Raw genomic sequence first — 12,620 nt, 5'->3', positions numbered from 1 at the left:
AGAAAAGTTCTTTACTTTGAGAAGGCATTGGAAGTAGAATCCCGTTAATGAATCTGAGGGCTTGATTCCTATAGAACTGTTTGTTCAGTTGACTCTTGGGAGAGTGGTCCCAGGGTTATAGCTGCCTGTGTTCAGAGAGCATCCCCCAGCTCTGTGGGCATCCCTCCCTCAGGCTCCCTGCCGTTCCCTGCAGGCCTCGTGTGAACTGGCCTGGAAGTCATTCCACTGGGAGGCGGCGGCAGCAGCTGCCAGCAAACTGCCCTGCTTTCCCAGGAAGCCTGCTCCAGCCCTTTCCTACTCACTCAGCAAGTCCTCATTCCAGGCTGCTGACCTTGGATTTCTCCCTCCTGTGTAAACACAACCAACTGGGGACCTACATTCCTGAAGGAAATTCTCTCTCGGCAGAAATGGAAATGAAAACTCCGACACATTCAGCAACCTAGAACTAACTGCACATGGACTTTCCTATCTCCTGAATCTCTGGGTTTCCTTCTCACTTTCTGGATACAACCCTGATTTCAGGTGTTGGAATAAATGTCTCCTTGACAGCCCTTAGTTTTAGGGTTTTCTCGTATGGATTCCTAGGAGAGGCCATGGGCAGAGTGGGTAAATGGAGGAAGCTGGTCCAGGTAACTCCTTGTTAAGTTACTTAATGAACCAACCCAGTATCTATCTACTCAGACTTTTTGTTATGCAAGATAATATAATTCTTTTATTATTTAAACCATGGTTGGTTGCGGGTTCTGTTACAGCTGAGATATCCTAGTTGTCATAGGATGAAAAGGAATTTTTGTCGTAGATTTGTATTGTTGTTATAGGTGTTTTCGAGGAAGGCTGAAATGGTAGTGATAGATAGAAGACCTCTGGGGGCCAGTGTGGTGCCACTCAAAGTATGATTCAAGGGCCTGCAGTGTCAGAGTTACCTAGCAGTTTGGTAGGACTGCAAATTCAAGGGCTACCTGCCAGACTCACCGAATCACATTCTCTGGAAGTGGGGCTGGGAATCTATACTGGTATTTTAACAAGGCCCCCTTCAGCGATTTTGATGCAACTAAAGTTGGAGAAAATACTGACCTAGGAAACACCTACAGCTGGGAGTGTGATTGGTCCAATAAAATGCTGGGCCTCTAGCTCATTACTAACCTCCCAGAGGCTGATCTAATCCTCTAGGCCTCACCTTCCTGTTCTGTCACAGCAATGTGAGAATCAGATGCGGAACTGGGTGCAAAAATGGTTTGAGAGAGCTAAAACCTTGGTTCTTAGGAGAGTCCCTGAGCTGACCCAGCTGTGCCAGTGGACACAGCATCCAGGTGTGTGGGATCAGGCTGGACCTCACCCCACCAGCCTGAGCTTCTTTGTGTAGGACTTGTCTCCATCGGTGTGTCCAGATGTCCAGCGATGGAACTGGCAGGGAGAAGGTGGATACTCACTTGTCATTTTTAATTGAACTCAGTTGCCCCTATGATGAGTTTTCTTTTTTGGATTCCTGCAATCGGGAAGAACAGGAACCCTCTGTGTCTTACAACCTCAGTAGCCTCAGCTGTGTTCCCCCCACCCCACCTCTATTGAAGTGACCCATCCACACCTACTCCGGGTTTCCCTGGCCTTCCACACCCAAGGAGATACAGGACCCAGGACCCTGGAGGCAGACTGAAGACTAGGTCTTGAGCCCTTCTGCCTCTCAAGTTATTAGGTGTTGCCCCCATTATGGCATTACCAGACCGAAAGGGTCCATTTGCCTGTGGGCATCAAGCCCAATAAGACACAAACAGGAGTGTGCAGCCAAAGTGGAGATTTATTAAGGAAATGGTACTATGCCCGGAGTCACAGGTAGCTAACACTTAAAACACTGGTTCCCCTGTGGCTTCTAGTGGATGGTTACATAGGGGAAAAGTCACTAATCAACAATGAAGGGAGATAAGTTAGGGTCACGGTCAGGGTTGTGGTCTCTACTGACTGGTCAGGCTAGGGCAGGGGGTCATTGATCATTGCATCTGGTCTTGATGTCAGCCATGGCCTTGATTCATCTTGTTTTGCAAGGATTCCTTTGGTGGGGTGTTCTGGAGCTGGAACACAGCTGAGGCCTAGATGTTATCTCTAGTTTGACCAAAACTCTTTCTCTGTGGTCAACAGGCCAGAGGCTTCCTTCTTAAAATTATCTAATGTGGCCCAGGGCTTAATGATCTAGCAAGTGAGAGGGAGGTGGGTGAGTCAGGGCGCTGTGAGGCCCATTTGAGTCAAAGGGAAAAAATGAAAATAACACATACTAAAGAAAATAAGGTTTCTACACGGTTACCACGAGCCACCCTCTGAGCCAACCACTAGGCCCCCCTCAGAGGTGGTGCCCCCACTCAGAGGCGGTGTCCCCGCTGCTTGGGGGGGTTGGGGAGGAGAGGACCAGTGATGGGGAGAAGGCGTGTCCGCTGATCAGAGAGCCAATCACAGCAGGACAGACAAGCTGGCTGGCCCCAGGAGCCACTCAGGCGCAGGCTGACCGCTCTCCATGCCCTAGGACTGGGAAAGCTTCCTGCCAATCAGGGGCGGGGCAAGCGGGGCTCGGCCAGTAGCGGGAGGCGCCAGCGTCAGGCGCCCAGCTGGTGGTCCCCGCGGTGGCCGCTGCCCGGTGCGCAGGCTGAGGAGGGAGTGCGGCCCCCAGCCCGCCGGCCGCGCTCCGCCCCACCCCGCCCGCCCGCCCGCGGCCCCGCGTCATGCCCGCCGCTGCTCCCCGCTAGCGCCCCGGGTCCGCTGCCCGCCTGCCCGAAGCCGCGCCCACTACCCAGAGCCAGAGGGATGGTGGTAGTCACGGGGCGGGAGCCAGACAGCCGTCGCCCGGACGGTGCCATGTCCAGCTCCGACGCCGAGGACGACTTTCTGGAGCCGGCCACCCCGACGGCCACGCACTCGGGGCACGCGCTGCCCCTGCTGCCCCAAGAGGTACCTGCACGGAGCGGGTTGCGGGGAGGACGCAGAGGGATCCGCAGGTGCTGGGCTGAGCTGACCTTGGGATGCAAGCCCGCCAGGTGCGCAGATCAGGGGTCGGGCTGGGGGCGGCGCCAGAGGGCCAGTAAAATGCACCAGGTGTGTCTTCCCTGCCTCAGAGGTCACTTGGCCCCGAACCCCCTCCTTCTTCCAGTGGTCAACTGCCAGTGAGGTTGACTTAGTCCGTGAAAAGGGGACCTGGAGCCCCAAGAGATGGTAGTGCCTTCTGGAAAACTCAAGAGGCCTTGGTGGCACCCAAACCCAATGCCCAGCTGCCCTGGCAGTGGAGTAAGGCACTGCGTGCAGGTAAAAAGCAGGCCAGTTGGTTGAGGTGTCCACACTCATCTGACAACTCCCTGGTTTTCCCTCCCTAGCTGCAGTGCCGTGGTGCACGGTGGCTTCCCCTGGTCTTCGCGTGCATGACAGTATCATAGTAACAACTGGAATGGCCCTTCACAAGAGGGAGAAGAGTAGGAGAGGTTGGCACTGTAGGGCCCTGAAGATAGGGACTAGGAAGGAGGAGGAGCTAAGGGAGTGTCAGATAGGGGAGGATGTGATGTGTGGAGACAGGAGAATGGCAGCACCCCGGAGGGGCTGGGCAGGGCTAGGTGAGGCTTTGGGGAACCGGAGAGTGTTGTTTGGGGGCTAGAAGCCCATAGCTTTAACGTCAGGGGGCCCTTGTGAAAATGAGCAGAACTGTAGAAGTACTCTGTGCAGTTGGGGAACAGGAGCCATTGGAGACACAGTGGTATGTTTTTGTGTGCATTGTCCTTGGGGGAATGATGTGGTTTGGAGGAAAGAGTACAGAGCCAGCTTCCCCACAGAGTACATGGCTCCACGTGAGATCTTAAACTGTTCTTGGTTGCCTTTTCCTTCTCTGCCTCAGTCTTTTCATCTCTAATACGGAGCAAACACTTGGATTGGTATGGCTATGGGATATCCTTGGTATGCACATAATAGATCATTTGAGTCCTTGCTGGCTCATAGAATAGCTTTAGAGGGGCTATAGAATAAGCACATGTGTCAAACACAAGGCCCGCGGGCCAAATCCGTCCCGCCAGGCCTTGCAATGTGGCCCGCACTGCGCTGTCATCACTGCACTCCGCTGCATTTCCATCACAATGACAGTTTATGACTGTTCAGTAAACCATTCGGCCCGCGATTTAGGCTGGATTTTAGATTTTGGCCCCTTCTCTGATTGAGTTCGACACCCCTACTATAGAATAAGCAGAAGGCATTTCCTATCCTTTGGGTGCAGAAGAGTGACAGTACATATATACATGGAACTGTCATACTATTTCATTCACCCATTCAATGCATATTTGGGTGCTTACTGTGAGGCAGGCACTACACAAGGCCCCGGATAACTTTTATTTAATGTATATTTACTCTACTTTATTCACAAAGAATTAGAAAGCTGGGAAAAGACCTTACTAGATAAATATGCATAGAGTTTTACTGGAGCCTGGGAGATGTCAGAATATTGAAAAGTATGCACTGGGACAAAAAGTTAATCTGCAAGAGGAGAATCGGAAAATTAGAGAGAATGGGCCTTGTTCCTTTCAACATCGTGAGTGAAAAGATATCAAAAGAGAAAAAGAACAGAAAACATCCCACGCATGAGCTTCTCAGGGCGACTCTATTCCATCTTTCTCTGTTCTTCACCCTGCCCTTGCCTCCACACCCTCAGCTGCTCTGGGGACTCATCTCACACTACAGATGAAGAAGGAATTATTCGACAGACATCCAGGAACCCCGCTGTGGGTGGCCTCCGAATGGGTGAACAAGATGCTGTCCCTGCCTCGGGAAGCTTGGGTTCTAGAAGAATGGGCTGACAGAAGAAAATAAGTCACCCATGGATTGGGCTAGGCGCTGTAATGGAGAAGAATGTGGCCTACAGTGAAGGCAACAATGGAAGGCGTGTTTGGTTAACTCTGTCTTGTGAGCTGGCCGGGGACAATAGAGCAGAAATGCTCACAAAGTGGAACTTGAATAGAAGCTGTTAGAATGAGTGGCTGCGGCTAACCTGTATGGTTCCTGGGTGTGAATTAGAAAAAGAACACACACCTGGACCAGCAGATTACTCTCACCCAGGCGCCTGCAGGGAACAGTCTACACCACCAAGGGGGGCACTCGCCGTTGCTAGGTGGACAAAGGGATAGCGGTAAGAGCATTTTGGACAGAGAAGACAGCATGAGCAAGGAAACAAAGATGGTGAATTCAGGAAGTAAGAGGAGGGCAACGAAGGCTTTGAACTCTGGAGCGGAAATAGTAGGATTGGGGTGGAGGGACCTGATTTAGGAGCTGCTGGGAGGATGGACAGGGCTTGGCACCGGGTGAGTGTGGGCAAAGGGAGGAGAGAGGAGTGTTCAGGAAGACTCCTGGGTTTTGGTTTGGGGTGACTGAGTGAATGGTGAGGCTTTGATCAGACCCAAGAAGACTGCAGACGGAGCAGCCCGGCTGTCATTTTTCTTGCCTGGCTGAATATGCCGCTGTGTTTGTGTGTGGTGTTTTTTTTCCTCCAGTTTCCTGAGGTTGTTCCTCTTAACATTGGAGGGGCTCACTTCACCACACGCCTGTCCACCCTGCGGCGCTACGAGGACACCATGCTGGCGGCCATGTTCAGCGGGCGGCACTACATCCCCACCGACGCCGAGGGCCGGTACTTCATCGACCGGGACGGCACGCACTTCGGGTATGTCTCTCCCTCTACCATCGTCTCTGCAGTCCTAGCAAATGAGGGGCCTGGGTGGGCATGGGGCTTAGTATCTTCCACAGTACCTAGAAGAGGAGAGAACATACTGACAGAATTTAATAAGTGTTTAAATGGATCAAAATGTTTAGATTCTTTTCCAGAGGAGACAAGGACAGCTGGAGAAACCTCAGATAACACACACTGGCTGGTTGTGATGCAACTGCTTCTGTCCTACGTCACTTAAGGCTGTGGAGCTGTCATCTTGTGGAAAGGAATAGGTGTGATCCCACCTAGAGGTGGGGAGCTCCAAAACAGCTTTCTGGAGAATACCCTCAGATCAGTTAGTGTTGCCTTCAGGGAGGAAGGAGGTGTGTGACAGTAGTTCCCTGACTTCTTTCAATAGTTTTTTTTTTTTTTTTTTTAATATGTTTTTATTGATTTTTTTTTTAGAGAGAGAAGAAGGGAGAAGGATAGAGAGATAGAAACAACTATGAGAGAGAAACATCATTGATCGGCTGCCTCTTGCAAGCCTCCCACAGGCGATCCCCACCCAGGCATGTGCCCTGACCAGGAATCGAACTGGTGACCCCTGGCCTCCTGAGTCAGTGCTCAACCACTGAGCCACACCAGCTGGGCATAGTAGTTTAAAACAAATAAACAAAAAAGGTGTGGGAATGGCCATCCTTCAATGTTGCCCAGAAAAGTCTAAAAAAACAAACAAAAACACCCCAAAACAACCTTCAATTATTACTGTCATTTTAACACTAAAACATGGAAACACAGACTTTCAAAAAAGAGGTAGACTTTCTCAAAAAAGGACTCCTGACAACCTTACACATAAACCATTTAAAGACTTTTTTTCAGGTTCCTGCTTGTGAAATGAAAAACAATAATAGTGGCCTTGCAGGCCTGTCATGTGGATTAAATAAAGTCTTCCTGTGCCCCCTGGTCTGGTCCATTCAGAGTATACGGCTGAAGCTCTTTTCCCCCTCAGTCTGACTTCGGAGGTGACTAAAGAATGAGCATGGTCCTTGACCTTGGACAAAACAACCAGGGAAGCAGAAACTCCAATCTGTGATGGCCTCCCAGTAGCATTTCCCACATTGGGAGAAGGTCATTTTCATCCACAGAAAGGAGACTCTGGTCAAATAATTTGCTCTGAAGCATATGAGTTTCTCCAGCGGGTTGTCCGCAGCCTCCAGTGCTGAGAAAACAAAGTGTCACATCGCTCTGCAGAGCTATAAAAAGGTTTTTGTTTGCAGGCTGTTTGGGGGAGGAAAGTGCTGGCCCCAGCTGGCAGCTCCCACAACACTCGTGGCTGGGCTGGCCCTGGGGATGTGTTTTGCAGAGCTTACCAAGGTTTGCTTAGGATCCTGGAGGACCAGTCTTAGCAGGGGTTGTGGGGAGGGGAAATAGGATTTGGCTTCAGCTGGAGAATGACAGAGCAGGCAAGGGTGCTGGGCAGAAAAGTAGGATATTGTGGCATTTATCCTCAGACTGCTAGGCTCCAGTGGCCTATGATTCATCAGCAGCAGATAAAGTTGTTGATAGACTCCGATAAAATATCCTGGACGGGTAGCTCAATTGGTTAGAGCCTCGTCCTGATACACTAAGGCTGCAGGTTTGATTCCCGGTCAGGGCACATACAAGAAGCAACCAATTAATGCATAAATAAGTGAAACATCTAATTGATGTTTCTCTCTCTTTCTGTAAAATCAATTAAAAAAAAAAGACTCAGATAAAGTAAAGTAGGAATTTAGGGCATTTGCTGGGGTAAATTTCTCTGTTGGTGTAGCTCACACGCCCCTAGCACCTGCCACGGAGGCTGCCTGGGCCTCCACGTGGGACAGTTTCCCATTGTGGTCAATGAAGAGCACTTTGGATCACAGTCTGGACCAGGGTGGGTGTGGACTTGGAGTCAGCCATTTCTGCATCTGAGCCTCTGGCTAATTGTGGCTCCTTGAGCAACCATGTTCCTTAACCTCCATTTTTTCCTCATTTATAAATGGACATAAGATGGCACTTATCCCATAATATTATTGAAAGGATTCAGTGAGATAACAAATAATAGTAGTTGACACAGATTAATACTTAGTGTTAGCTGGTGTTGCATTATAGTCATTGACTAACTAGAGGGGTGACAGCTTAATCATGGAGTTTACTCACATATCCTTACAGAAAAGCCCTTGCCACACCTTCCATTGCAGGATCGAATTACTCTTAGCACTAAACAACTTGAAAAGAGCCCTAACTGATTTGGTTCAGTGGATAGAGTATTGGCCTGCAGACTAAAGGATCCTGGGTTCGATTCCGGTCAAGGGCACATTCCTGGGTTGTGTAGGCTTGATCCCCAGTAGGGGGCCTGCAAGAGGCAGCCAATCAATGATTCTCTCTCATCATTGAAGTTTCTATCTCTCTTTCCCCTCTCCCTTTCTCTCTGAAATCAATGTATAATTTTTATTTTAAGAAAATGCAGTATGTGATTTTTAAGAATGTCTCTTTATTGTTGAAAGTATTACAGATGTCACAACTCCCCCTCCCCCCAAAACTAGCCCCCTCTACCTTCCCCTGCCCAGGCCTACCACACTATTGTCTGTGTCCACAGGTTATGCATATTTGCATATAAGTTCTTTGGTTGATCTCTTCCTGCCTCGGCCTCCCCCTTCCCTCAGATTCTGGAACCGGTTTGTTCAGATGTTAGGTTTAGGCATTTGATCTTCTCCGTAGAGCCACAGAATAATACTAATGGCAGGATATGTAGAAGATGTGGAACTTTTCTACATTGCTAGTGGGAATGTAAAATGCTACAGCCACTTTGTTAAACATGCACTATGACTGAACAATTCTACTTCCAACATCTACCCAAGAGAAATGGGTGCATGTGTTCACAGCACGTCTTCTCTACAGGAATGCTCATCACAGCTCTGCTCCTAAGAGCCCCAATTGGAAACTACTCCAATGTCCATCAACAGGAGAATGGGTGAATTATTGTATGGGCAAAAGTAGGTTTACAGTTGTTCATATGGAACGTAATATAAGAATTAATAAATAACAATATGAAAATAAATTGTGTTTTATGTATGCACAACTGTAAGCCTACTTTTGCCCAGTCCTGCATGTTAAGAGACTAGTAACCTTCCCATTATTCCTATATATACCTAATAATAATTGTAATTATAATAATGGTACTGCTAATAAGAACTATTAATACTTGCTGAGGACTTATTCCAAGCCAGGTATTTTCTAAGCATTTTTTATATACTAATTCATTTAATCCTATAATATCATGGAGTGATATATTTTTTTTTTATTTCCCCCCATTTTACAGACAGGAAAATCAAGGCACAGAAAGGTTAAGTTCACAAACCCAGGGTTACACAGCCGGCAGTCTGGTTCCAGATTCTGTGTCCTAACCACTATGTGGCACTACCCAGTTCCATCAGCTCCTTCTCACCAGCCCTCTCTCCTTCCTGCTAGAGACGTGCTGAACTTTCTGCGCTCCGGGGACCTGCCGCCCCGGGAGCGAGTGCGGGCTGTGCACAAGGAGGCCCAGTACTACGCCATCGGGCCGCTCCTGGAGCAGCTGGAGAACATGCAGCCCCTGAAGGGGGAGAAAGTGCGTCAGGCATTCCTGGGACTCATGCCCTATTACAAAGGTGAGGGGTCAGGTCCTGGGACAGCCAGTGTATATGGGGAAGGCATCTGGCAGTGCCTAGCTCAGTACCAGAACAAGGTTCACATGTATACTTGAGACACGGGAGAATCCAACTCCCTTCCTTGGTCACACTGGGAAAGATACAGGTTAAGGAGGCCCCACCTTGCCTGTGACTGGCATCAGATCACATTTCAAAAGGATAGTCCTCATCCCATCCCCTTGATTTCCTTTTGCAATGGAGAGCCATGACCCCTCTTTAACTTTGTATCTGGCATAAGGCCCAAAGAGTCTCTTCCCCCAGGAATCTGGCTCTTCCCCCTTGGGTCCTGCCATCACTGGGGCGCTCTGTGCCCTCCCACTCCCTACCTGTTAAGCCCCGTGCCAGTGATGGCCGCTGTGTCCATCCCCACAGACCATTTGGAGCGGATTGTGGAGATTGCCCGGCTACGCGCAGTCCAGCGGAAGGCCCGCTTCGCCAAGCTCAAGGTCTGTGTCTTCAAGGAGGAGATGCCCATCACCCCCTACGAGTGTCCACTCCTCAACTCTCTGCGCTTCGAACGGAGTGAGAGTGACGGGCAGCTCTTTGAGCACCACTGTGAAGTGGACGTGTCCTTCGGGCCCTGGGAGGCTGTGGCTGATGTGTATGACCTGCTGCACTGCCTGGTCACGGACCTGAAAGCCCAGGGCCTGGTCGTGGACCACCAGTGCATTGGGGTGTGTGACAAACACCTCATCAACCACTACTACTGCAAGCGCCCCATCTATGAGTTCAAGATCACGTGGTGGTGAGTAGTCCTGGTAGGGAAGAGAGCCCCATCAGGGAGGGTGTCCAATTCCCTTCGTGGCTCTGGGAGTCAGATCCCTGGAAGGGCTCCTGACTGCCCCAGAACCCGCGGAGGTGAGGACTGAGTCCGGAGGCACAGCTCCAAGTGGACGGAGGTGCAGCTCTAGTCTCCCCTGCTACTCCTTGGGGTCAGGCTCAGGGCTTGTGGCCCACGGATCCCGGTACCTGAACTTACCTGGCCTTTCCTCCGGGCAGGGCAGTCTTTACCTGAGGTCAGTGAGTCTGGCTGCCTTGAGGTTGGCCAGGAAGTCCAGAGAGGTTTTGTTACTTTCTTGACTTTGCAAGAGAGTTTCTGCCCTTTTTAGAGCCACATTGCCAAAATAATTGTAGGCACAATCACTTCCTCGACCCTGTGCAGGTATTCCTTCCTTATGGTCAGTGTATGTATGAACATAGGACATGATGGGGGATTTTAACCCAGATAGCCAATCCACAGTCTCTGACTGAAGAAGGAGCACCTTCTCTCTCTCCTTCCCCAAGAACAGCCCCCCACTTTGTGTTAGGATGTGAAAAGACGCTTTCCTCCCAAAATGTATTCTTCACCACTTTTTGGAGATGTAACCATAGTTGCCAAAACTATGCACCAGGTGGGCCTTAAAAAAGCACAATGTTTACAGCCCTGCTCTGGGCCTCGGCTGCTTCCATCTTCCACCAACCTTCCTCGCTTGCAGGGTTACCTTCTCACAGGGCTGGATTATACATTTCAGAGACGCCTTTTGAAGATTCTCTCAGTCAAGCAGGCAAGTTGTCTACATCTTATCTTTGAGATGCCACATCCATTCTGGAAGCTCAGAATGCCTCTTTGGCTGCCATTTCATCTGTCAGGATCCAGTTTGTGGTGAACTCTTTGATGGGAGCCCCTTTTTAAAAAAAATCTTTTTATGTTTTAATTACAGTTGACATATTTTATTATATTAATTTCAGGTGTACAGCATAGTGGTTAGACATTTATCTACCTTACAAAGTACCCATCTGACATCAATGATCACAACATTATTGACTATATGCCCTATGCTGTACTTTACATCCTTTTGACTGTTTTTCTTTTTCCAATTACAGTTTACATTCAATATTATTTTGTATTAGTTTCGGGTGGAACTCTTTCTTTTTGAAACCTTGCTTTACGCCACTAACATTCTCTTTCTAGGAGAGTATCTGTTCTAGAGAAGAAATGGAAGGGCTAGGTGAGAGACACAGCTGTCCCAGGGGCTGTAGGAAGACAGCAGCAAACCTCCGTTGTGTTTTACTCCCCACATTTCAGAGAGAAAAAAGATCCACGAGGTTCCGCTCCCACTGCGTCTCCTTCTTGCTCGGTGTGCAGCCTGGGGCAGCTAGTCAGGGTAGGGACATGCATCTCCTAAAGGAAGACTTTGCAGCACCAGTATTTGGAGGGTAGCATTTCTGTGCTGCAATAGGGTTTCTCTTTGTACTCATGATTGTTCTTGACTATTTTTGGGGTGTTCTTATAGGGAGATTTTGTTATATGTGAAAAGCCGGTGAGGACAGCCTCACTGATCTCAAGTCTTACAAGACCAGATTGGTGATGTAGGGCAAGAGGGAGCTGAAAACACCTGCATCCTTCTGAGTAAGAGAAGGCCAAGCCCTGGACCCTTGGCTGAATTCCTTCATGAGGCAATGACCTCCTGGGCCTTGTGTGGGAGCAGAGATTCGGGGCATGGCTTTACACTCTTGTATTCTTATCTGAGTGGAGCAGAGATACAGATGGAAATCTAAGAGGAAAGTAGTCAGTCTCATTGGTTCCAAGGTATGTGTTCTTCCTATTGTTCTCATCCACAGTGGATCTTCACGTCTCTGGAGCTGATGTCCCTGCTTGGAGTTTAGCTCAACCACACGCCTCTTGCATTGTTCTAACAGTAAAGTCTTTGGTTTAAGTTGCTCTGATTGGTGTTACTGCCTAATACAAGTTGATTTTTTGACTGACACTGAGGCAAGCTATTCAGGAGGAAGTCCATGTGAGTAGAGAGCAGATGATTAAGCCCATTGCTTTCAGTAACCTGGCCTTGGCCCCTTCTCTCTCCCACCACTGGCACAGCGCATCCCAGTGCTTGGTTATCTAGAGTCCATACATGTAAGACCCGAAGCGGCTGGTGTGCTCAAAAGCAGGCTTGCTAAAAACAGGCCCTGGAAGACTTGCCTGGGGCTACAGGGACACTGTGCCTGTGCCTCTCTTTAGAGACGCCCATTTCTCTTTCCCTCTGTGATGTCCTCAAGGTCGCGTGCTCTGTGCCATGGTGGGGAAACAGGTTCTAGGCCAGTAGACCAGGAAGAGCCAGGACACTGGCATCCAGCTTAGAGCTCTTTTTAAATGGAGTGAACGAATTCAATGGCCCAGTTTGGCCCTTCTCTGACAAGAAGCCAAGGCCGGTCTGAACAGTGCTTTTGGATGTGGTGGTTTGTGATGATGGCCTCCTAACAAAGGTTGTCTC

General features: G+C 49.4%; 1 protein-coding gene and 1 long non-coding RNA gene across 2 annotated transcripts; one reads left to right on the top strand and one right to left on the bottom strand.

Moving 5' to 3' along the window:
- Positions 1–1,777: 1,777 nt before the first annotated feature.
- Positions 1,778–3,531, bottom strand: LOC123651162. Its single transcript, XR_006739671.1, has 2 exons — positions 3,000–3,531; positions 1,778–2,184 (listed from the first exon to the last, which is right to left on the bottom strand). It is a non-coding gene; the product is annotated as an uncharacterized LOC123651162 (long non-coding RNA).
- Positions 2,535–11,143, top strand: KCTD7 (potassium channel tetramerization domain containing 7). The gene is made up of 4 exons (XM_036409021.2): positions 2,535–2,934; positions 5,505–5,674; positions 9,152–9,330; positions 9,742–11,143. Exons 1-4 carry the CDS (start codon positions 2,791–2,793, stop codon positions 10,116–10,118), a joined length of 870 nt encoding a protein of 289 aa, XP_036264914.1. The 5' UTR covers positions 2,535–2,790; the 3' UTR covers positions 10,119–11,143.
- Positions 11,144–12,620: the final 1,477 nt, after the last annotated feature.

The sequence above is a fragment of the Pipistrellus kuhlii genome, unplaced genomic scaffold, assembly GCF_014108245.1.
Source record: "Pipistrellus kuhlii isolate mPipKuh1 unplaced genomic scaffold, mPipKuh1.p scaffold_m20_p_4, whole genome shotgun sequence".
Classification (NCBI taxonomy): Eukaryota; Metazoa; Chordata; class Mammalia; order Chiroptera; family Vespertilionidae; genus Pipistrellus; species Pipistrellus kuhlii.
This window is presented reverse-complemented; position numbering and strand designations above follow the sequence as displayed.